The following is a 24441-nucleotide window of genomic DNA, read 5'->3' on the forward strand; positions in this document are numbered from 1 at the left end:
CCCTGGTGTTTCTCTTGTCTGTCACTCTTTCCATTCTCAGCGCTGTCCCCAAAGTCCAAACTCTCATCGTGTCTCACTGACGACGCAGCAGACTGCATTTCTTTCCACTTCTCCCCTCCTGTCCCCTCCCCACCAGGGCCGAACAAAGAGATAATCCACGCAACCCTTTGACCAGAGAGCCCTACTTCTAGAAGTCTGTTCTAAGCAGATCATCAGAGATGTACACCAAGACTTTTATTCGGCAGGGTTCATCATGGTGCTACATTATAATAGTGAAAAATTGAAGACAACCTCAACTTCAGTCAAAAAATAGTGGGTTAACTGAATTTTGGTTCATCCACCTGATGCAATAATACTAAACCTTTGAAAAATTATTTTGAGGACTACTTAATAGCAAGCAGAAATGCTATTGACATAATATTAGGTGAAAAATCAGGATACAAAACTGTAAGTACAATGAGGTTCCAATCTGTGAATAGATAGGTGGGCAGAAAAAGTAAAACAGAAAAGAAATAAACTGAAATATCCTGGGTTTTAGTTAAGATCAATGGTTATTTTTTAAAGTTCTTCTTGATAGAAGAAGTGTATTGTCCGCCTTGCCTTCAATAAGCATGTATATTTAATCAGACCATAAAAATACCATTCCCTGAATACACATCTTTAATTTTTTAATTCTTCCCAATACCTTCAAAAAAATTTATGCTTTCACTGCACTGTGTCACTGCCTGTCCTCACCATGTTAGAGCACACCCGAAACTTCCAGACCTGGCTGTCACAGCCGGCATCTCATGGTCTCAGCCTGCTTACAGCTCGTGTCTCCCCAACTACAAACACATTCTCCAGCCAAACTCGTCCCCATGTGGTTTCCAAACCAGACTTGTGTTTTATGTCCCTGAACCTAGCCTCAAATGATTCAGAAAACCAAATGCACACACACACACACACACACACACACACACACACACACAGAAGGAGTAAAATATGGCAAAATATTGATAATAATTTGTGAACCAAGGTGAAGGGTATGCGTCTCCTATATACTAATTTTGCAACTCTTCTATAGTTGGACATTTTTAGAATTAAAGTTGGGGGAAATAAAGGAGCAGTATAATCTGGCATTTAAAGGCATTGGCTCTGCTATGAAATGACCTTAGTTTAAATCCCAGCTCTACCACCTATTAGTTGGGTGACAATGACCTCAGGCAAGTTACGTACTTCCTAGGTCTCAATTTCTTCATCAGTGAAATGGGGATAATGAAAACCATCATGTATTTATTTCCCACCATTGCCTGGAGAATGGAATACATGAGTGTAAAGGGCTTGGTGAAGAGTCTGGCCACCCTTGTTCGTTGTGAATGACTAGTGTCAGTGTTCAATATAGAGATCAGATTCTTAACCATGAAGTTATCCATAAAGCTCTCTACCTTCCTAAACAACTCAACCCTGGATAACTAAGTAAAGTGCTGTTGTTTGGGAATCTTTTGCTTATGGGATTCTGTTTCTGCCACTGGCACAGAGCAGGGAGAATGCAGTGCCGTTTCCCGCCAGCATCCACATCTCCAGGCCCTGGCACAGTGCCTGGCACAGAGGAGGCAGCCAGTAAGTGCAAAAACCTCAAAATGAGGAGCTTGAAGGGTTCAAGTTGCGCTTTAAAGAAAGTTCATCTCATCAGACACAAGCTTGTAACCTTGCTGATGGAGCCACGCTATTCTCATGGATGAGGCATCACCTTGATAAATTAGCTGTGGATATAAGCACCCTGCAGCTGGCATGGAAATGCAATTTAATTTCCAATTAAGCCTGATTTCTGGGCCGAGGGATTTGCCTGCCTCACACTGAGAGAATTATTCCAGCCAGACCTATTGTTGTCCATGTTGGTGGTTCTCCCATGCAGGGGACTATCATGGAAACTGGTCCTTTGGCCCTTGGATGGTTCAACCAGGTTCTGCTTTTCCTCCAGAACTGAGTTTATAACAAGGAGATTCAACAAAGTTCAAAGCAAAGACAGTCTCTCTGTGGCAGAAATTCTTAAGACAGAACACAGCTAGAAACAGATTGAAAGGGAGAGAGATGCAAGATGGTCCTCAATGATGCTCACAAGAAAGAGAAGTGAGGAATTGTGCATGAGAAAAGAGGGGTGCTGGGAAGTTCTCTGAGCTCAAACAGAGAAGAATCTGTATAATCAGAGGAAGGAGATACGTTTGCTCAAATGGAGAGTGAACATTTGCCGAGCATCTTTTATACACCCGACACAGTGCTGAGCTCTTCACATTCAGTATTGCACTGAGTCATCACAAGCACCCTATAAAACAAAAGATGCTATTCTCATTTTCCAGTTGAGGAAACGGAGTCTCAGGGAGATTGAATAAACTGCCCAGGGTCATAGACAAGCCAGATTCGAACTTTCATTCTTCTGAGCTTTCCTCCCTGCAGGCTCCCTCTCCAAACACAAATGAAACGTGTAGTTTAGAACCAGAAGAATAAGGTTACACTAAGCTGAAACTTGCCTCCCGCAAAATTTAAGAATAAGAAAAAGGCTTTGAAAACATGTTCTGAGAGAGAGAGTAAAAACAACTGACTCAGTAAAAGTAACCGAGTTTGCTTGGGGCATGTGATCTGATGGAGGGGCAAACAACACCTATTTCTGCTTGGGTTTCCCATCTTCCCCACAAGGTGAAAGACTGGACGTGATGGTCCAGCATGGCTAAGAGGCTCACAGGTGCTCAGAGGGCTCAGGCTACTCCAAACCAATGAGGTTCTGGCTTGGGGCTCAGAAAATTTCAGTTCCCGGAGTTGGAAAGAACCAACGGAGGGCGTATAAAACGGTGTTTAAAGACACACATATATGAGATGTTTCCAAGACTACCACTTGCATGGCCAACAGAGTCACAGAAAAATTAGTTAGAGACCAAGAAAGTGTCACATAGCTCAATTTTTATTAATGATTGCAAAAGAAAATTCTAAAGCTATGTATAAATAAGCATGCTGTCAGCTCCTGGACACATCCTAGAATGGACTATTGAACCAGTGATTTGGGAACACTTGGGAAAAAAAAGCAGGGTTGACTGACAGAAGTGTGGGGTCCCTGAGAAAGGGACAAGTCAGCCCAGCCTCTCTTCCATTCTGCTTTTTAGTAGAGACATCAGGTCAGGGATTTCTGTGGCCATAGCATGCCTGGTTGGTGCCAGGTATTTCATGGGCTGTGGGCTGGGTGATCACAGCGTCAGGCAGACAGTAGCCAACCTCATCTGCCTGTCCATCTTGGCAGTTTCCCCATCAGACTCTTTGCAGAGCTTTTTCGGATGCATATGGTTGGGCCTCACTGCACAGCTGTGGACTCTTCAGAGGTGTGGCTCCAGGGAACCATTCGAGAGCCTCGGCTCCACGGGAATGTATATAGAGGCACTTAAAAAGCTCTCAGTACTGAACTTGCCCTGCTGGGAATTTTCCATTTTTGATATGGGGCAGAGATTAACGGGCAGGACGCACAGTGGTTAGAGAGTAGAGCCTGAAGCCGTACTGTTCAGGTTTGAATCCCAGCTCTGCTATTCACTAACTGCTATTTACTGACTTCTGACCTGCGGCAAGTTAAATCTCTGTGCCTTGGTTGCCTCATCTATGAAGTGGAGATAGTAATAATAGCCTAAAGGATATTGTTAGGGTTAAATGGACCTTACATGTAAGGGTTTAGCCCAGATCCTGGTCGACAGTGCTCAACAGGTGTTAAGTCTTATTATTATTACGGATGATAGATTCTTGTTCCGGATGTAATTTGCTAAATACATCCCCAAATGGAAGTGGCTACCTCCCAGTACAGTGAGTTATTTGTCAAAAGAGATATTGATGTAGGTTGTTGCTAAGGGAGAATGTTATAGGGAGGGTTCAAGCACCAGATCAGAAAGTGAAGAAGCACTAGATGATCTTGAAAGAACTACTGACCCTCAGAGAATATGAGTTTCCATTTCAATATAAGAAATCAAAGGAGTGTCGAAACGTAGAGGCTCCAGAATTGGAGCCTGAGACGAGGGCTCAGGGCAACAGTCTCACTGGGAGTGGAGAGAGGAGATGAGTCTTAAAGCTGCAGATGCTATGTAAACCCCTGTTTTTCTTTTATGTATATGGAGGGAGGTTGGTGTGAGATGCGGGAGATTATGGGAGATCGAAGTCTCTCTAATGGAGGCAGAAGGTGCAAGCTTTGGGAGGAATCTCCACCTCGGTCCAACATTCAGTTGGAGTTGATTGCTTTGCATTTATAGACATCTCTTCCCCAACCTCCTTAGCATTTAAGGAAGTTGGCTGGTGAGCACGGGCATGATATGAGTGGGAAGGGAGGGTTGTGGAAATCTAGGAAGATGCTGAACTCTGTATTTGAATTGATATGACGAAGTTCCAGGAAAGCACCTGTGGATAGGAAGATAGTCCATAAACTGACCCACCTGTAGAAGAGACAACCCGGAACCAGGAGAGATGGGGAAAATGGACGCTCTCCTCCTGGCCCCCAGTGGGAATCTGATGAAGCAACTTAGAGGAGGGTTTTGGATGTGCACAGGGCATGGCTGGGAAGAGCAGGGGGACCCTGTCTGTCTCTGGACTCACCAGACCAGCAGTTCTGAAACTATCTGGTCTCAGAATCCTTCTCCAATCTTAAAATATGTTGGGACTCCAAAGAGATTTGGTTTATATGGGTTATATTAACTAATGTTTGCCATTTAGAAATGAAAACTCAGAATGTTTCATTTAAATGAATTTATTTTAAAATAACAATGATATACCCATTACATGTTAACAAAAAGACCATATTTTTATGAGAAATAATTACATTTTCAAAAAAATTATTAAGAAAAGTAGCACTGTTTTCCCTTTTTGCAAATCTCTTTAATGTTTGGCTCAGTAGGAGACTGCTGGATTCTCATGTCTGCATTCAGTCTTTTGTGATATCACATGCCTCACAAGCTCTGAAAAATTCCACTTATGCTGGTGAGAGAATGAGAGCAAAAAAAGCAAATAGTATCTAAATAGTATTATAAAAAGAGTTTTCACCTTGCAGTCCTCTGCTTTGAGAACCATTACCCTAGTCTGTAGTGAATTTCTTCATGTCTTCCTGATTTTCCTTTGGTCTTACTCTTTTCCTTACGTGTGAAAGGGCAGTGGCTGGTGAGGTATAAGACAGCTGCACTTTGTTCAAACAGTATCTTTGCAAATATTACATATAATTCAAATTCCCCCAAATGCAAAAGACATTGGCTATTCTTATGCACCAGCCTGTACTGCCAATTAGTAATAGAGCGAATGCAGTCTACAATCCACACACCCGAGGAGTTTTGAAATTAGGAGGAATTTTAGATGAATTGTTGATGGCGGTCGGGGAGGCTGGCATCATTTCAGGAAGTCACAAAAATTGAGATTTTACTAATATTTTTACATTGCATTATTTTGAATTTGCATAAATTACGTTCTTCGCTGTGGAGAAGGAAGCCCTTGATAATGGTAGGGGAGGAGGGAGATGGAGCGTCAAGAAGACGATCAGCTCCTTGAAGGCGGGCACTCTCTGCCCCTCCTCCTCTCCTTGCCACTGACCTCCACCAGGCGATCTGAGTTGGGGGGGGGGGTTGCAGGGAGTGATCCAGGTGCACCTCTTCAGGTGTGAGTCACTGGCTCAGGAGAGAAAAAGCAAAACCAGTGGAAGCACTAGACTTCATTAGCAGAGTGATTTTTTTAAGAACTGATGAGGGCTCTCTGCTCCCAGGCAGCCATTATTCCAAAACCATTTTCCTCCGTGCCTAACTCCATCATGCTTAAATGCCCATTATGTCACTCTCGTCTTGGCCACGAAGTTCTGTGAGCAACAGGCAGGTATGGGATTTGATAGAAGTGGGCCAAATTCGTTGACAGGAGGACAGCATTGTCTCAAGCAAATGAAGATCATTGTTAATAATGCATGGATCAGTGGGGCTGGGCATCCCCAGGTACTTTTTGCTAGAAGGTCATGGCCTTTTCCCCTGCAGCGGCTGTGTGGATAATCTGAGTTTCTTTGTATTTCAGCCCCAAATGCAGGTGTATGGAAAGCATATGCAAAGGAAGCCCTGTAAATGAGACTCACGATGGGGACTTTTTTCTTCTTGTAGATTCCCATGCAGTTGTAAGAAATAACACAGACAGGTCCCATGTACCCTTTACCTAATTTCCCCCAAAGAACTATAGGACAGTATCACAACTGGGACTTTCTAGACTCACGAGGCTCTTGAGAAGTCCCTGACCTCAGAAAGAAGAAACTCCAGGGAATAGTGTGCTACCTCCCCTTGGAAGGATTGTCTTCAGTAAGAACCTGGAGGATGTGAAGCTGCATCAGGGATCCCTGGCTGCAAGTGACAGAAATTGGTGCAGATTCCAGGTGCTCCCTCAGATCTCTGACTTACATGAGGACACCATGGGGTTCCCAGGATGCAAAACTTCCTTACCTGGCCCCCGGGTCTTTGGGTGGATGGGTCCCTCAGCCCTTCAGCTGAATCAGCTCAAATACTGTGGTTGACAGGTCAGGCTCTGGAATCACCCAGCCCAAGGCTTGATTCCCAGTTCCTCACCTACTATATGGTTGACCTTGGCCAATGATCTCTTAGAGCCTCAGTTTCTCATAATATCTTATACAGCACTTACCATGTGTCAGTCGTTATTCTAGGAACATTATACAATAACTCATTTAATACCAACAACCCCCAAAAGGGAAATATTATTATTAGTTCCTATTTTGCAAGTGAGGAAATTGAGGCACAGAGAGGTTATTTGCCCAAAGTCACCCAGCTAGAGAATGACAGGTTTGGGTATTTGAAGCCAGGCCGTATGCATCACAAGTCCACATATACAAACCACTGTCTTATTTTGCTTCTCCTTAGCTGTGAGCTGGCTTCAGTAGTGCCTCACTGAATTTTTACAAGGCACACTGCTTAGCACTGTGCCTGGCATGGAATAAATAAGCACCAATAAATGCTAGTTAACATTATTGTTGGTATAATTTCTTCTGGAAGTTTCTGAGTATTCATTACTTGTTACTGTTATAACAACAGCTTCCATTTTGACCACCTACTATGTGTCAAACCTTCATTAGCCCTCCCAACTACCCAAAAGGGGGAGTCTCTCTTTTATAGATGAAACAAGTGAGAATCAGGGGGATGCAATCTGGCGGAAGTGGAGATAGGATTCACCCCCAGGGGCTGCACCTGGAATCACAGCTCCGGGAGGAGCTTCAGGGACACCAGCCTAACTTCATGTCCAGCTCAGGACTGGAGCTGACAAAAAGTCATTGATTCATTCCAAAAAGCCCAGTGACAGGACCCTGGTTCTGTACACCAGTGGTTCTCATGCTCCAGCACAGGTCCCCTGCAGCCATTGTTAAAACACAAAGTGCTGTCCATCTCCTCGGGACCCCACGCAACCACTCCCCACCACACCGCCTTGGGGTTTCTGGTTCAGTAGGGCTGGGCTGAGGGCCTGAGAATGTGCCTTTCTCACAAGCCTCCATAGAATGCCAATATTGCTGGTCCGGGGACCACACTTTGAGGATGACTGCTCTAGGCCAAGTTTTTGGAGTGGTAATGGCAGAGATGACAGCTTCCCCCAATTATCCCCTTTCCAAGACTGAGATGGACTTCCCCTGCAGGGCCAGTGTCTTGTATTTATCTGCATTGTAAATCATAAATCCCCATCTCTGCGGTTACCTTCCCTCCATGCAGGGTTCTTAAACTTGTGTGTTCTCAAAAACCTGTCTCTGATTGGAGCTGAACCCCTTCCCTAGGCCACTTGCATCTGCTTGGTGATGGGGAGCTCACCCTTTCAAACTTCCTTCGAAAGTAACATCTACTGTTACTTTTCTGATTAAAAACAAACACAATGAAACCAAACCTTCCTAGTGTTGAAAATTTAGAAAAGTATCAAAAATAAAAAGAGGAGGGCTTCCCCGGTGGCGCAGTGGTTGAGAGTCCGCCTGCCGATGCAAGGGACACGGATTCGTGCCCCGGTCCAGGAAGATCCTACATGCCGCGGAGCGGCTGAGCCCGTGAGCCATGGCCGCTGGGCCTGCGCATCCGGAGCCTGTGCTCCACAACGGGAGAGGCCACAACAGTGAGAGGCCCGTGTACCACAAAAACAAATAAATAAATAAAATTTTTTTAAAAATTAAAAAAAAATTAAAAGAGGGAAGAAAAAAAAAAAAGAGGGAAGAAAGTTACAGTTAACCACCATCCCACTGTTACTACTTTGATGTATTTTAGTATTATTTCCTTATAGCCTCCTGTTATTTTTTATATATTTGGTTTTTTTAAGTTGAGGTATAATTGATATATAAGGTTATATTAGTTTTCAAGTGTGTAACGTAATGATTCGATATCTGTAGTATGTATTGCAAAATCATCACCGCAATAAGCCTAGTTAATATCCATCTCCCCACAGTGACACTTTTTTCTCCTGTGATGAGAGCTTTTAAGATCTACTCTCTTAGCAACTTTCAAATACACAATAAAGTATTAGTAAGTATGGTCACCACGCTGTACGTTATATCCCCATGGCTTTAAGACCAGAAGTTTGCACCTATATCTGATAATATTGGTATAAAAATGTATATAGCTCTGAGAATCCTGAGAACAAACGATGTTCTAAGTGTGCTCTGCCCATGAGGGCTGCTGCTGTTTTCAGAGTGGAATTCAAAGAAGGAACAGAGGTTTCCCAGGGATGGCTTCCTGGGTGGGACCGGCAGGTCTTTGATCCAACTGCCAGGACCCAGGCACAGAATCGCTGTCATCGGTGCAGTGGACAGTGGCACAGCAGGAAAGAAGTTTGAGTCAGTTGAGCGGGGACAGGGAAAGGAGACCTATCACTGGTTGGCCTTGTATTCTCCTGGGTCCGGGGAAGCCACGGTAACATTCTTGAGCAGGAAATGACTTAACAAAGAGATTTCCCAAAGACCATCCAGGCAGCAGAAGACAGAGTGTATTGGAGGGGGGGAGAGTGGGAAGGCAGGGGGAGGAGGCACGGGGACACAAGTGAGGAACAGCCCGGGGACCCATCCAGTCCCTGGTGGCCCGAGCAGTGATGTGGTGTGGATGGGGCTACTTCTGGGCTGCCAGGATGGAGAGGGACTGGTTGATCTTCACCATGGCGATAATGAGGAGGCCACCGGTCAGCAGGAAGGTGGGCCAGAAGAGGGAGAAGAGGAGGGTCTGGGGACCGTAGAGGCGCTGGTACAGGACACTCGTCTCATTCTCCCGAGTCGTGGAGAAGCAGTCGAAAACCTGGCGCTCGTGGAGTTTGGCTCTAACCTTCTCCACATCGGCCCGGGCCATCTGGTAGTTGTCCAGGCTGCCTGGGATGTAGGAGCACTGTAGGGAGAAGCGAGAGCACCCATGGGATTGGAAATCCCTCTTTCTTAGGGCCTGGCATGGAATAAAGAAAAGCGTCAGCTTTGGAGTCAGGCCCCTGGGTGGGAGTCAAGACTGTCCAAAGCTTGGCAGGCTGCACATTGCGTGCTTCTAGAAGGTGTGTACACAGTGTCGTCTGGGAGGGTGGTGGCCTTGGAGCTGCTCAGGGTACACGCTGCACACCTGGAGATAGGGGCCCCAGCTGGAGCCCTGGCTCTGCTCCCATTGGCTTCAGAACCTTAGGCAAATTGCTTACCATTCTGAGCCTTGATGTCTTCATCACTTAAATGGGTTAATAGCAATACCTTTTTCAAAGGAGTTTATTAAAGAACTTCAAACTTATCTGTCTGAGGAGACCAATGGGGGACACAGGCTGAGTGGGCTCTATATTTCGATTCAGGGCAGAAGTCATACGCTCAATTGCCTACAAAGCGCAGGCAGGTAACGTCCACAGGTGAAGTAGGTGAGGGAGTAGGATGACAGGTGCCAGCTGACACTTGGTGTCAGGGGATGGGTGGTCCTGGTGAGATGGAGAGAGCCAGCTGCGTCTAGACTGGCAGGCATCACTCCATCTGGACAACTGATGCCATGCCATCCAGAAGACCTACTGTAGCCAGACGTCCAGTATTTGTAGAGAAGCCAGAAAACCAGATTTTAATGTGGACTCTCACAATTTTAAAATATTGGTGAAAATTTGAATTGAAAACCCTTTGAGGTCTAACTCTGCGTGAGCCGAGTAAAAGATGTTGGCCAGCTGGTATTTGACACCGAGGTTCAAAGGAAAGAGAGAATGCATTTAAAAGAGCTCTGTGCAGGCAGAGCCTGGGACACGTTTAATTCCGACACTGATCATTGTGATTAGGAAGCTTCCGGCCTGGGCAGATGAGGTCCAGACGGAAAGCTCCGCAGAGAAGGCACAAAGTGGAGACCCTGGTTTTATCCCTCTTCCGTGCTAGGAGGCCTGAATGTTGCTTACGTGAGCCTCTGGCAGATGTTCCGCGAGGGTGGTCCCCCGCACGGGCTCCGCAGCAGACTACCTGGAAGGCTGGTCATAAGCACAGGCTCCCTACTCACTCTGAATGGCTGAGGGTGGGGCTCAGCAATCGGGTGATTCCTCCATGCACTAAAGTTCGAGGACCACTGCCCTCGTCCAATCACGTCCCAGATCAAAACGAGTGACAGTGTTGAGCCAGCTTCTCCCCAGGCCTGGGTTGCTCCCTGTATTTAAATGAGGTCCTGCCCCAAAGCTGCCTGCCCTGACAGCGTTCAGTCCAGCAGTACAGAGAATGGTTGCATCACAGCTCTGACAGCCTGGGAAGTGGGAGAGCTGCATCCAGATGTAGATTCACGTCCCCAGCCAGTCAGGGAGCAGCTGAGGCTGGGGAGAGGCTGGCTCCTGAGGAATCTGGCATTCAGATTTGTTGGGTACGATAGGGTCCCAGTAGCAGGTGGATCCAGAATCATGAGCTCAGAGGACCTAGTCCTACCTCCCCAAAGTCTCTGACTGTGACCTTGGGTAACCTAGCCCACTGAGCAAAGGTGTGGCGATGGAACCAGACAGGCCTGAGTTCAACTACAAGTTCCAAGTTGTGTGACCTTGGCAAATGTCTCAACCTCGCTGAGCCTTGTAGATTGGGTTTGAGAGGGTGCCTGCCTAGCAGAATTGTCACGGCGGTTAACCAAGGAGATGCACGTTAAGCGCTGAGCGCAGAGCCCAGGACATAGTACGTGCTCAATAAATGGAAGATGCTGTTAATAACAAATAATATTGTGACTTAACTATGAAATTGAAACAATACTCCTTCTTTCCCTTAAGGAGGGGCCTATGGACAAGCTCCGAAGTGGGAACTTGTGCCCATCCTGGGGTCCCACTGTATTCTTTGCCAGTTTGGGATTACTCTAGATCCTTAATGTTCTCTAGACACTGGACAGGAGTTTACTCTGCAGGGCCAGCCTCAGAGGCCTGGGGCCCACTTGCATCCTCTCTCCCCTGCCCTGGGTCCAGCTAACCATGAGTTGTCTAAAGGATCTTAAATGATCTAGCCTCTCCCCCAAGCCCTGCAGTGTCACTTTCTCAGCATAGACCGTGGGAAGGGGCTTAGAATCCCCCCAGGCTAAGTCTCATGGAAGAACCCAAGAGTGGGCTGGCGACACCCTTCCTCATAGTAGGGGTTGGGGGAGACAGCCTTGCCAGGCCTTTCACATGTGATTCCAGAAGACACCCAGCTGGCCTGGAACACTGGCTCCTTGCACGGCAAGGAGCTGAACAAAGGTGGGAGGAACAGCTGGTGCACCAACCCAGCTGTTTGGCAAAACCATGAAGGCCACTTCCGCTGTCACGTCAGAGCAGCAACCTGCCATTGGCGGCACTCCTGGTGGTGCCTGGATGCTATGGGATAAAAGATAGAATATCCAGTGGCTGTTCTTCCAGAGCTGTTCTTCCAAGGCCAGACAGCCCACTAGGGAGAAGATCTGGCCTTTCGCTCCTCTGGCAGCCTCAGGACCGGGGTGGCAGCCTGCAAACCAGCCTGTTTCCAGCCCCCATTGCACCAGCGATCACTTCTGCTTGTCTTTGAAAATGTGCTTCTTGATCCTTGAATAAATCAGGGGGCCCTGGATGCCAAAGAAGAGGCAGGGGTCATGGGAGGAGCTGATTCAGGTGGGTTTGGAGGCTCTAGCTCCATCTGGCATGACCGAGTCATGCTAGTGATGACAGAACAAGTCAGGCCACCTTGCACTGCCCGGACCCTGGCTCTAAGTCCCCCAGGTGGATCTAACACACAGACAGAGGTGAGGAACCCCAGCTTCCCTGATCACATTTTAATTCCACAGTTTGGTAGTCCTTGGCAGGGAAGACAGGCACGCAGCTTATACAGCGCCAGAATATCATTAGTATTTCCCTTCTTTACGGTTTGCTTGAATTTAAATCCCTGGTAATCAGTAGAACCTTCCCCCAGGAAATGGTGGAGCCTATTAGGAGTTGCAAATGACTTTACTCCCTGTTAAAGCCAGCACCACGAGCATTATTTGGTCTGAGGTTTTTCCAGGCAAAGCTCTGGCCTTTTGATACAAATGCAAAGGAACTTCATGTGTTCCCAGCCCAGGTTGATGAGAGACCAGCCCTGGTGGAATCAGAGTCTCTTTCAAACTGTGTACCCAGTACGTCAACCCCGAGCCCAGATGGCCGCCTTGGCATTTGCTCTACGTATTTGCAGGGCTACACGGGGAAGACTAACCTGCCCATCTCATATGGTTGAACCAGTGTGTTTTTCTGTAAAATGGCAATTGTGGATAAGCTTAACCCTTCCTCCATCTTTCCTTCCCAGTTTCCTTCCTTATGCTGAACTGTTAAAGCTCAAAAAAAAAAAAAAAAAATCCTGATTGAATATAAATGCCTAATCCCATTCTCTGTAAAATGGTTGCTTCACGCGCTTCCCTAACTGTGCTGTGTCAGGGAATGCTGGAATTCAGCCTCCCCTCCTTCTCTCCTACTGTGATGTGCTTGCTATCACTCTCAGACACCCTTGAAGACTGTCCTTTTAGAAAAAAAAAAAAAAAATTCAGGAAAGTGTTTTCTGTAATATTCTTTTAATATGGGGGCTAATTACCTTCTATAACATGTAGCATTCTTCATTAAAGTTCTTCTTCTCTCAAAAAACAAAGAAAAAACTACAAAAAACCCACCCCAGTTTAATTGTCCACTTTGGTAGTGTGGGGGGCTTCTGAGAACAGACCCTAGGCTACCTCTGAAACCTTTTCCCGCTACACCCCATCCTGTGGCATTGTCTGTGCCGGTGTTGGAATCTCTCTCTTACCCGGCCTTCCCTCCTCATGCCTGTTCTCTGCCTTCCCTTGATATGTATGTCCCCCGCCCCGTATTTCTGTGTAACCTGTACCTGCCTGATTTTTAACCCAAATGCCTTTCTGATACCCTCACCTCAATGTGCTAGGAAATGTCACTTCCTCCTTTAATGCCCATAATTTTTTTGGTTTCTCCCTATGGCACTGATCCCTCTCTACTAGGTATTATTTCACATATGAGCTCTCTCCTCTTGAACCCAAAGCCCCTAACACAGGAAGTGCTCAGCGATGGCTGAATGAAAGAGTGAGGGAATGAGTGAATGAAAATGGGCCAACTTGTGTTTTCTATAGAAAGGGCTACAATGGTGGATTTGGAGTGGGGGGGTGTTGAGAGGCAGTGCTGGGAACATCTCTCAAGTGTTGGCCTCCAAATGTTGCTCCAAACCTGGGCCTCTGGTTTCCTAGAGTTGCAGGGGGGAGTCACAGGGGTTCCTCTCTGTGGGGTCAGCTCTGGGTCCGGCCTCTCATGTGACTCACTTTACAGGATGAAGCAAGACCATTAACAGCTTCTTTGTTGCGCCTGCTATCCACCCAGCATCGAGCTTGGTACATCATATACAGTCCCTGACTTCATAACAGCGCTTCAACAAATGTAGAAACTGAGGCTTAGGGGGGCCGCACTGGCTGCTCCCACCACACAGCTGGTTAGTGGCAGGTCTGTCTGAGTCCAGTGCAGAAGAGCTAAGGCTGTCTGGACCTCATACCAGCTGTGGCCCCTGGTCAAGTGGGTTTATCTTTCCCGGCCTCCGCTCTCCAGAGCAGGGATAGGGAACCAGCTAGGGACAGGCGCACACGCCTGCCGGGGTAAGGGGATGTGTACCTCGCCCCCCCGTCAGTACCTGCTGGTTCCGGTCCCGAGTGTCCTCCGTGTGGTACAGCACGGCCCACCGGCCCACGGATGACACGTTGACCCACAGGCACGGGTACTGGGGCACTTTCTTGCCCTCCAGTTGCTCCTGGTCCCTGATGTTGGTCTCAATCAGGTGACACATGGATTCCTGGGTCCACACGCTGGGGAGACGATGCACACACATACACATCTCAGAACATGGATGGCACAGATTGCCCAGTGTGAACCCCTTTAGAGAGACCCAGGGCCGAAACCCTCAGCATCTGGCACTAAAGGAGCGTGACCCCAGAGTCCCTGGGCCTAGGGGAGGAATCCTAGAATCTGAATATCAACACTTTGGGGCCTTTTGGACAACATCTGCATAAGTGGTTCCAGCCCTGGCTGCTCACCCAATGCCCTGGGGAGCTTGTAAAGATTGTCATGGCCAAACCACACCCCAGAACAAGTGAATCAGAATTTCTAAGGTAGGTGGGCTCCAGGCCCTGGTGTGTTTTTGTTTGTTTGTTTGTTTATTTTGGTTTTTTTTGCGGTACGCGGGCCTCTCACTGTTGTGGCCCTTCCCGTTGCGGAGCACAGGCTCAGGCTCACCAGCCGTGGCTCACGGGCCCAGCCGCTCCGCGGCATGTGGGATCCTCCCGGACTGGGGCACAAACCCGCGTCCCCCGCATTGGCAGGCGGACTCCCAACCACTGTGCCACCAGGGAAGCCTGGTGTGTTTTTAAAACTCCTCTCAGTGATTCTGATGGGCAGCCCGACCTCAGACACTTTATCCACATCCATCTTCGTCTTGTAGAGGGTGGCAGAGAAGTTCAGAAAGGTCGAGTGATTTTTCCAAGGCCACACAGGACCTGAAGCCAGGTATGGATGGCTTCAGAATCTATGCCCTTTCCTTTAAAAAGAGTAGATGAAGGAGGGGCTTGATTTGTTTCCCGAGTTGAAAAGATGACGGGGATGGTGCTTAACCCGGAGAAAACGTGTAGCGGGCACATGGCTGCTCTGAGCGGTGCCTTACTCGGTAAGATTCCAGCCTGGAATGGCTCCAGGGCTGTAAAAAGTGGGGCAGGAGCAGGCCCGGAAGAGGATAACAGGCTCATCAACACACCAGTGAATCAATTGTGACTCATCTCCCATTTACCAGGCAGGAGACACATTGCCAGACCGAGGGGGCTGTCAGCCGCTGGAACGCGGCCAGAGGCAAGGGTCTGAGACTTATCCTAAGATCAGGCTGAGAGAACTGAGCCTATCTGTTCCCATTAGAACATGGATCAGGGACTCCACAGCTTTTCCTTTAAAAGCTCAAGTGGTTGACATGTCAGGCAGCAAAGGCATGGGACATTCTCTGAGATTCCAGAGCAGAGCTCCAGGGGAACAGTTTTGGCTCAGTGTAGACACTCCCTACTTATCAGAAAGGGCCCCAAATGAAATGGTGTATACAGTTGAGGTAGTGAGCTCCCCATCACTTGAGATATTCAACAGGAAGATAGATGCCCACTTGACTCAGAGGTTTGTGAAAGAGAGCCAAAATGCAGATGAGCTACAAAATTCTGTGACTCTCGGATTCCTCCTGGGATCAGACTCACACTGGGGCATTTGCTCTGATCCTTGGCTGTTTCTTTCTTTCTTTTTGTTTTTTTATTTTTATTTTTGGCTGTGTCAGGTCATAGTTGTGGCATGCGGGCTTCTCTCTAGTTGAGACACGTGGCATTCCCTCTAGTTGTGGTGCATGGGCTTTTCTCTAGTTGTGGCGTGCAGGTTTTCTCTCTCTAGTTGTGGCATGCAGGCTCCAGAGCGCATAGGCTCTGTAGTTTGCAGCACACAGGCTCACCATTTGAGGCATATGGGCTCAGTGGTTGTGACGTGGGGCTTAGTTGCCCTGCCGTATGTGGGATCTTAGTTCCCCGACCAGGGATCAAACCCACGTCCCCTGTATTGGAAGGCAGATTTTAACCATTGGACCACCAGGGAAGAGGTGTTGGCCTCCTTGGCTGTTTCTTGTGAGAAGGGCCTCCTGCATCTTTTATGCCCAAGTTCCAGAATTCCAGATGTGCAGGGCCCAGTCCGGCCTACCCTCCCTGCACTTGAACCCTTGACCCTAAGAATGAGGATTGCCCAGACCTTCCTGCCTGGTGTGAGGGTCAAGGGGAAGGGTAAGAAGAAGCCTGGGGTTCCTTGCAGACCAGGCCCTTAGGGGAGAGGCTGGAGGATGGGGCCAGGCCAGGAGGGTTTAGTACCTTTTCTGGTAGAGGGGCAGCACGGTCGTGCCAAGGATGTAGTAGGTGATGACGGCACACAATACCATGGCCACACCCAGGCAAAGGGCTCGGGTCTCTCCCCGCTTCTGAGCCATCACCAACTTCTTCCCCATGTCCACAAGGGACAGCAGTCATTTCTAGGACCACAGAGGCAAACAGATGTGAGATCAGCACAGGTGATAGATAAACCACAGAAGGGAGGACAGGTGAGAGAAGAAGGTGCTCAAATATCAACATCATCTTTACTTTTATATGGAGCTTGGCAACCTCAGAGGGTTCTTTGGACCCCATGTAAGCCTCCCCCCAGCTCTGAGAGGCAAGTACCATCATCCCCATTCTACAGATGAAGGACCTGTGGCTCAGAGAGGTAAAGTGACTGGCCCAAGTTCACATAGTGTGTGACAGGCTCAGTAGTGGCCCCCAAGATACACATGTTCTCAGCCCCAGGATCTGTGACCGTTACTTTACATGGCAAAGATTTTAAATTAAGGATCTTGAGATGGGGAGATTATCCTAGACTATCCATGTAGACCTAAATGTAATTGCAAGGATCCTTATAGGAAGGAGGTGGAGGGAGATTAGACGCAAAAGAGGAGAGGGCGCTTTGACCAGGGTGGCTGAGATTGGAGTGATGTGGCCACGTGCCAGGGAGTGCGGGCAGCCACCAGAAGCTGGAAGAGGCAAGGAATTACGTATTGTCCCCTGCAGCCTCTGAAGGAAGTACAGCCCCACTGACACCTTGACTTAGCCTGGCCAACATCTTGCTGATTTTAAACTTCTGGCTTCCGGAACTGTGTGTAAGTAAATTTCTGTTGTTTGGGGCCACCAAGTTTGTGGTACTTTGTTACAGCACCGATAGGAAGCTAATGCTGGAGATAAACTAATATCCTCCCTGCAGAAGTGGACCATCCGTGCTCTTTCTCCTAGGATACTTGTCTCAGAACAGCTTGGAGCATTTCACAGTTCTACCAAAACAGTCCCACAGCAGGGCCGGCTGGGCGTGGGCAGCATGCAGAGAAGGGGCAGCAGGGCAGCCACAGGCATTGGGGTGGCAGGAGGTGTCTCCACTACTGGGATCCTGTAAGAGCCTCCTCCTTGCTCCAAGCAAGGGCAGGAGGCATTATGTGGCCTCAGCAACTGCTCTCTTATACGGGGACTTGAGCCAGCCTGGGCCAAAGCAGATTGCACGGGAGTGACGGGCAGCTTCCTCCCTTCCCCCTTCTTGGGCCAGAAGCCCCTCGTTTTTCTTCTGGGAATCTGCTTCTCCCCAGGGCAAGCAGGGCCCCTCCCTCCCCTGCTGGGCGCACTGAACACCCTCCAGCAGTGTCACTCTTGCCACCCGTGTGCCGCCTGGAGCCAGAGGTGCCTGGCTTCTGTCCTTGTATGGATTTCCCATCCCTCTGTGCATTGCCTCACAGCCTGTGGTAAATTCCTTTGTTGGTGCTTCGTCTGTTGTTGAAGGTAGCAGTTCTACCAAGGATGCAGGGGCCGTGGGGCCTTTCTCTGTAATCCCTGTTGTAGGGGAAATTTTAGCCAGATATCAGGAAGGAACTTATTTTCCCACCAGGTCCCTAAAGTAATAAACCTAATATTTTTATGAATTAGTGAGTATCCAGAAGATAGGCATTATTAGTCCAAAGGGATTTTCAGCAAAGTGCTTCATTTTCTACTCAGGCTTCTCTCCTAACTATTGGACTGTTTCAAGTGTCCAATCAGAGATGCCTGACCCCCTTTCCTCCCCACTCCAGCTGTTCCCCATCCCCTAGTGTCCTAAAGAGGAGATTCCAGGGTCAGATACCAAGGTTACAGCCCTGTCACTCCCTCCAAGATGATTGACTCCCTCACCCAATGATGACTTTTCCTTCCACATTTGGGGCACTGAGAAGTGGGGTTTCCCTACATTCTAACAGACATTACGAACTCACAAGGGAAAAAATGTTCCCTTGACAAAGAAAGATGTTCTGTTCAATTCTCTTCCGTCCTATTACTTCTGTCCTTCTGTCTCTGCGTCTTGTAGGAGTGGGACAGTCCACATCATTGTTTACCTGGGGCCAGTTTAACAAGCCCATGCACGTTTTTGCAGGTAAAGGAACGCAGCCACCTGAGGATGGGCTAAAAGCCCACATGGCCTGCTTCCTCAGGACTGTCTATGGCCACTGGTGCCTGGTCCCAGCCCCAGGACTGTGAAACACAAGTCTCTGGGGCCAAGAAGGAATCTTGCCTTGGAGGGAGGACCTAGGCTGAGCGCTCACAACAAAACCAGTCTTTTCCTGGGAGAGTCGGCGCATCCTTGAAGGGGGGAGGCCTGCCCTGCCTTCCTAGCTAATCAGCCCCCAGGGGCACTGGCCCTTCTGCTTCACAGCTTCTTATATCCTCCCAGCCCCTGGGCACTCCCAAGGCTGGGGAAGGCAGGACCCTGTGCTACCGGGTCTGAGAACTCAGGAGGAAAAGAGATGGGAGGCTCCCTGTCAGAGAACAGTCTGGAGTCTGCCATTCGTTCAGATCCCACCTGTCTGCAATGCTCTGGTGAGACTGTGGCCCACACTGAAGGAGTAGGCTTCAGAGTTTCGATAAATCCTCGTAAGACCACGCAGGATAAAAGAATGGGGAGATGATATGGATGCGGACATGGTCATAGGATACAACAACCACAGTGAGAGCCTTCAGACAGGAGGAAGGTTGGGAGCTGCTGACATCCCCTGAGGTCTGGACAAGAAGAAATGGGTTGTAGCTGTAAAAGGAGGGATTTCAGTTAGACTCTAAGAAGACCATCTCAGTTTTGAGAATTACTAAATATCTCTGGACTTTGGGGATATAGCTTCCCATTTAGAAAAGTCACTGGAGGTCTGGGGTGGATTTAGGAAGGATGAAGAAAGGCCAAGCAAGACAGGATTTTGGAGGGTCCTTTGTGACCTGGTATTTGGGTTGACCTCCTTTTCCTTAAGAGGACAGGGCATAGAGGACAGTGTTTAAGGGTCTGGTGGAGTGAGGGACAGGGGGTGTTTTGAGGTCATCAGACATGGGATCAAATCCTGGCTTTGCTACTTAGCAACCTTGTGACTGTAAAATGAGTATGATAGTACCTGCTTCCAAGAGTTCTGACAAAGAGCAAAGGATGTATCGAACATCATATTTATCACAGTTCCTGGCCCAACGCAAGCCCTCGAAAAATATTAACTCTTACTATTAACAAAGAAAACCCTGAAGGTTTGGATCAGAAGTCCCCAGTGCTCCTGCTGGGCCTGATTCTGTCCTACCCCCTCCCCTGGTGACAAGTGCCAGGACTGGTCTTGATCTCCAGGCTGCTGCCCTCTGGCTGCTCTGGGAGCTGAGACCTGAGGGCCAGAGCACTGAGTTACTACAGTGACTGGGCCATGGAGCGCCCACCCTTACCCTTGGCCCCCCGAAGGCCATCAGACCATGGGTCCAGCAGTTCTAGTCCCGAGTGACACAACATCAACTCCTCTGGAGCCCAGAATCCTGATGGACAGCCCGTCGAGGGAGGGAGCTCCCACTGCCAGCCTCCCTCCACGAAGATCTCCCCTCCAGCCCCAGTCTCTGGAGAAACCACTTCCCCAGTGCCCTTGAACTTGGTACTCACAGTCTCCCCGGTGCCCTGTGAGTCTTCGGCAGACACTTTTCTGCCTGGCCCCCAGCCCCCACCCCAAAAGAGGCCGCCTGAGCTCCAGCAGGAAGTTTGGGCTCCCAGTCCGTCTCTGGGGAAGTGGCCTTTGGTTCCCATCTGAGACGAGCCTCCATGCCCAAACATGGTCAAGTCTGAGCACACAGCCCCAGGACACAAACTCGGGAGAGCAGGTACCCAGCCCAGAGGAGGGCAGCTGTTACCCAGGCCCCTGCACCTGCAGTTCCCAGAGTCTAGTGGAAAACAGATTTCGCAAAACAGACAGCAAAACTGAGAAGTCAGGAAAGACCATCTGGGTATATTTGGAGACATTTCTTCTTCACTCAGGCCCTTCTCTGAGCTGGCAGAGAAGCCAGGAATAGAAAATGAGTTTCTTTTTGTTGACATGAGGGAGGGAGGAGGAGTTGAAGCTCTGAGGGGTTGGGCTTGTCAGCCGCTGAGGGGCTGGCATTTCCCCCGCTAGAGCAACCGAAAACCCTTAGCCTTTGGCGTTTGTGTGCTGTGTGACCCTGGGCAGGTCACAGCACCTCTCTGAACTTCAATTTTCCCATCTGTGCTCTTGGGATTTTTAAATCTTACTTTGTTCAGGGTAGCGATGAGGGTTAGAGATGGTGGAGATTTGGGGCAGGGGAAAAGAAACTCATCTTTTAAAGACCAACCAAGCAGAAGCTGGGAGCAGTGAGAGATGGACCGCTGCTTCCAGCCAGCCATGTCCAGGAATAGCCTTCTTGGCCCTATGGCCTCCCAGAGACTGTCAAACTGTGCATTTTGGGCTCATGGGCAGAGACTTGTTCCCATCAATAGGAAAGACAAGCAGCAGCGTTTGCAGACAAAACCATGCTTCCCTCCGCTTCCTGTAAGGATTAAAAAGCAGCGACAAAAACAAACCCCATGTACTGGGCCTCCCCTAAGTATCAGGCATGATGCGGGTAGTAAGCATGTCTCTGCCCTACACTTTACTCGAAGAAACTGAATCTGAGGCTCAGAGGCCTTAAGTTACTGGTCCACAGTTACCCTGCTCTAAGGGCAGGAGCCAGATTCAAAGCTGGCCCTTCCAGATTGCAGAGCCGGGGCTCTCTCTGCTGAGACTGGTGTTTCTCTAAAATATAAAAGCTCACCTCAGTTATACAGACACCTGCCACCTGAGGTTCTGGCGGTCACCTGAGTGCCCCCAGCTCCTGGGGAGGTGAGCACAGCCCAGCCATGCCTGCTGAATGTGTTCTAGCCCTTCCCTCACTCCTGCCTCGGCTGCTATGAGGCAGCCAGCCTGGCAGGCCATGAAATGAGAGCGATGTTCAGGCCGCTACATACTCTCCAGCACTTAGCTCCCTTCCACTGCCCCTTTCCTAACTGAATCCTATTAACAGTAGAGTAAATCATCTATATAACAGACATCATAGCAAAGGGGGTCTCTTAAGGCCTCAGACCTTACAGACACTGCATTGTCAATGAAGGACATAGGGCCTGGAACGCATCCCCAGAGGAATGATTTTCCAAGATGGTCCTTGCCCCCCCACCCACCCGCTCCGGGAGTCAGAAGATTCCCACCCATGAACCCATGCAAAAATGCTGGTCCTTCCTTCTGCTCCCCTGGGGGAGAGACACACAGTACAACAGATGGCCTTTCATATGACTAAAGGGCTACATTTAACCAACTAAATGAGGTATTAAGGGTTATACATTTGGAATTTATAAACAAACACTAGCATTCTTCCCCAGGTACTTTCCCCCCTGGAAGATAGGAACAGGCAGGGAAGGAGGGTGCGATCCTTCTGCTGCATCAAAGCTAACCCCTGCCAAAAGGCTTTGACATACTCGCTCTTCACGGTATGTGGGTGGAAACCCTGGTCCCTGGTTGGCTGCGGGGTTTGTGTGGGACAGATGATTGTATGTGGAAGGCAAGGAAGTAATGACGCTACAGCAGTGAAGACTGGCACTTTGCACTGGCACGAAGGATAAGAGATCACAAAATCACTTCCCCGACTTCAACCTTCCAACAACCTCATAAGGTAATAAGCACTGCAGGCTCACAGTAATCCATTCAGGTAGAGAATTTTCTACCTATTTTATAGAGGGGGCTCACTGAGGTTCAGAGACATTAAATACACTGCCCAAGGCAGGTTACTTTGCCTCTCTGCGCTTCAGTTTGTCCATCTCTAGAGTGGAGATACGTACAGGTAGCCCCTCAGTGTTTTCTGAGGGATAAGAGATCATCTGGGCTCCCTGACACATAATGTGGCAGATTGCATTTTCCCAGGATGGCTACACCAACACACATCCCATCCCATGTGCTGTTCTTTCCTTGTGACATCGACATTCCTGCATCAAGAGGGGGCATCTTTGTCCCCTCCCCCTCAGCCTGGCAGAGCGTTGTAACTGTCTTGCGGATAGAATGTGGCGGAAGTGACACTGTGATTCCCAAGGCTAAGTCGTAAACCGTGGTACAGCTTTCACTGGGCACTCTCTCGCCGGACACTGTCCTTGGAGCCAGCCGCCGTACTGTGAAGGAGCCAAGAGGCCCCATGTAGGTGTTCCACCTGACAGCCCCAGCTCAGTTCTCAGTCAGCAAAGAGCAACTCCCAGGTATATAAGTGAAGGAGCCCGCAGATGACTCCAGGCCCCAGCCTTCAAGTCCCCCAGCTGAGGCCTCAGACGTCAGCCACCATTCTGCACCCTCTATGAATTCCCCATCCACAAAACATATGAGCAAATTAAGTGGTTGTTTTATGCCCTTATGTTCTGGGGGGGATTTGTTATGCAGCCATAGTAACGGGAACATGTTGTAAGTGATTTGGAAGGGGGACTGTTATTGTTGCTGGTGACAGTGGTAGTACAGAACCACGATTAAAAAGCCTCAGATTGCTGTATGACATGTGATGGGGGAGCTTTAGAAATGCTCTGTATAGCCTTCTATCAGGTTGTTCACTCACTGCTGCACAAAAGGGATAGAAGGGCAGTGATATAGGAGGGCATTTTCATGTACCAAGCATCTACTTGTGCCAGGGCGTGATTCATATACATATGCAAATACACATATACATGCACGTGTGTGTGCATACATACACGCACAAACACACATGTGCGTACACATATGCATAATACACATATACATGTGTGCACATGCACACTGGTGCGTGTGCACACATGTGCTTACATGTGTGCATTCACACGCATGCACATATGCGCACGTATGCATGCACATAATGCAAACACATCCATGTGTATATACACATGTCCATATGCACATATATATGCATGTGTGCATGTGTGTGCATGCACATGTGCATATACTATGAGATGCGCATACACACATATCCACATGCATACACACATATGCATATGCAAACACATACGCATATGCAGATAGACATAGACACACTCACACGTACATATGCATATGCATATACACATGTATGCCTACACATACACAAATACATACACACATACGTTCCTCTGGGCAGTCCTCACAAGAGGTCTTCTTGTTTCAGTTATTTGCCCAAGGTCACTCCCCTGGCATGTGATGTGATGGAGCCGGATGTGCACCTGTGCTTGCTGTCTCCACAGCCCATCCTTGTCCCTCCATCACTCCCCCAGATGCTGTTTTCAAGAGGACCAGCATTTCTTTATGACGTCTGCTTCAGCTGCTTTACAAACCCCTTCTACTCAGTCTATAGCCCTTTCTGGATTGTGTACCCACTTACTTATGTAAACCCTTTGAATCAACATCTATTCTGTGCGGCCACTTGGGATGAGAAGTCCCATAAATCAAACTGGCAACCCGTGTCCTGAGCCCCTGCTGAGGGTGTGTCACTGGCTGAGTGCTGCCGGGGGGGGGGGGGCCGGAGGGTGTGAGTAGCTCTCAGCCCTAGATAAGCCATTCGCTCACAGACATTTGAGGGCCTGCTGTGCAGAGGCTGTGAATCTGTCACTGTGCTGACCTGTGGGTCAGATGTGGCTCCTTCCCTGCAAGGGAGCGAGGATGGATTTTTAACACTGCGAAAAGTCACAACAGAAAAGATAAAATAACAAGTTTTAAGGGAGAGAGAGTAATGAGGAGCAGAATAAATCACAACAAAAGATTTTTCAATAGAGTTGAGAAGACAAAGTATCAATACAAAAACAGACAATGAAATGCCAATATTCGAATCAAATGACAAGGCGAGCCCTGCCGCCGGGGAGCAGGACAGGCTCTCTCCCTGTGAGCGAAGGGCTACCTCGCTCCTTTTTCCTGACTCTTCTAGCCACTTTTTCCCCTTGCTGCATTTTTCTTACTTAACGACAAGGCATTTTAGCCTGCTGTATTGTAAACATAATTGTAAGCAGCTTGAAGTCCTCTTTGAAACAAGGAGGAACATAGGTCAAGAGCCCTGCAGTCCATCTGTGTAGTAAGGTGAGATTTTTTTTTTTTATGCCTTTTCCTTTCTGCAA

The 24441-nt window shown here is 48.6% G+C and overlaps 2 protein-coding genes across 3 annotated transcripts in view; one reads left to right on the top strand and one right to left on the bottom strand.

The window, feature by feature from the left end:
- The window catches only part of KCNIP1 (potassium voltage-gated channel interacting protein 1), a 362721-nt gene that overhangs the window by 11384 nt on the left and 326896 nt on the right, over positions 1–24441 (top strand). The window lies entirely within an intron of this gene.
- On the bottom strand, positions 8966–20363 carry KCNMB1 (potassium calcium-activated channel subfamily M regulatory beta subunit 1). Its single transcript, XM_029217095.1, has 4 exons — positions 19972–20363; positions 16350–16507; positions 14108–14279; positions 8966–9368 (listed from the first exon to the last, which is right to left on the bottom strand). Exons 2-4 carry the CDS (start codon positions 16481–16483, stop codon positions 9099–9101), a joined length of 576 nt encoding a protein of 191 aa, XP_029072928.1. The 5' UTR covers positions 16484–16507; positions 19972–20363; the 3' UTR covers positions 8966–9098.

The sequence above is a fragment of the Monodon monoceros genome, unplaced genomic scaffold (assembly GCF_005190385.1).
Source record: "Monodon monoceros isolate NGI ecotype Baffin Bay Population unplaced genomic scaffold, NGI_Narwhal_1 Super_Scaffold_12, whole genome shotgun sequence".
Taxonomy (NCBI): domain Eukaryota; kingdom Metazoa; phylum Chordata; class Mammalia; order Artiodactyla; family Monodontidae; genus Monodon; species Monodon monoceros.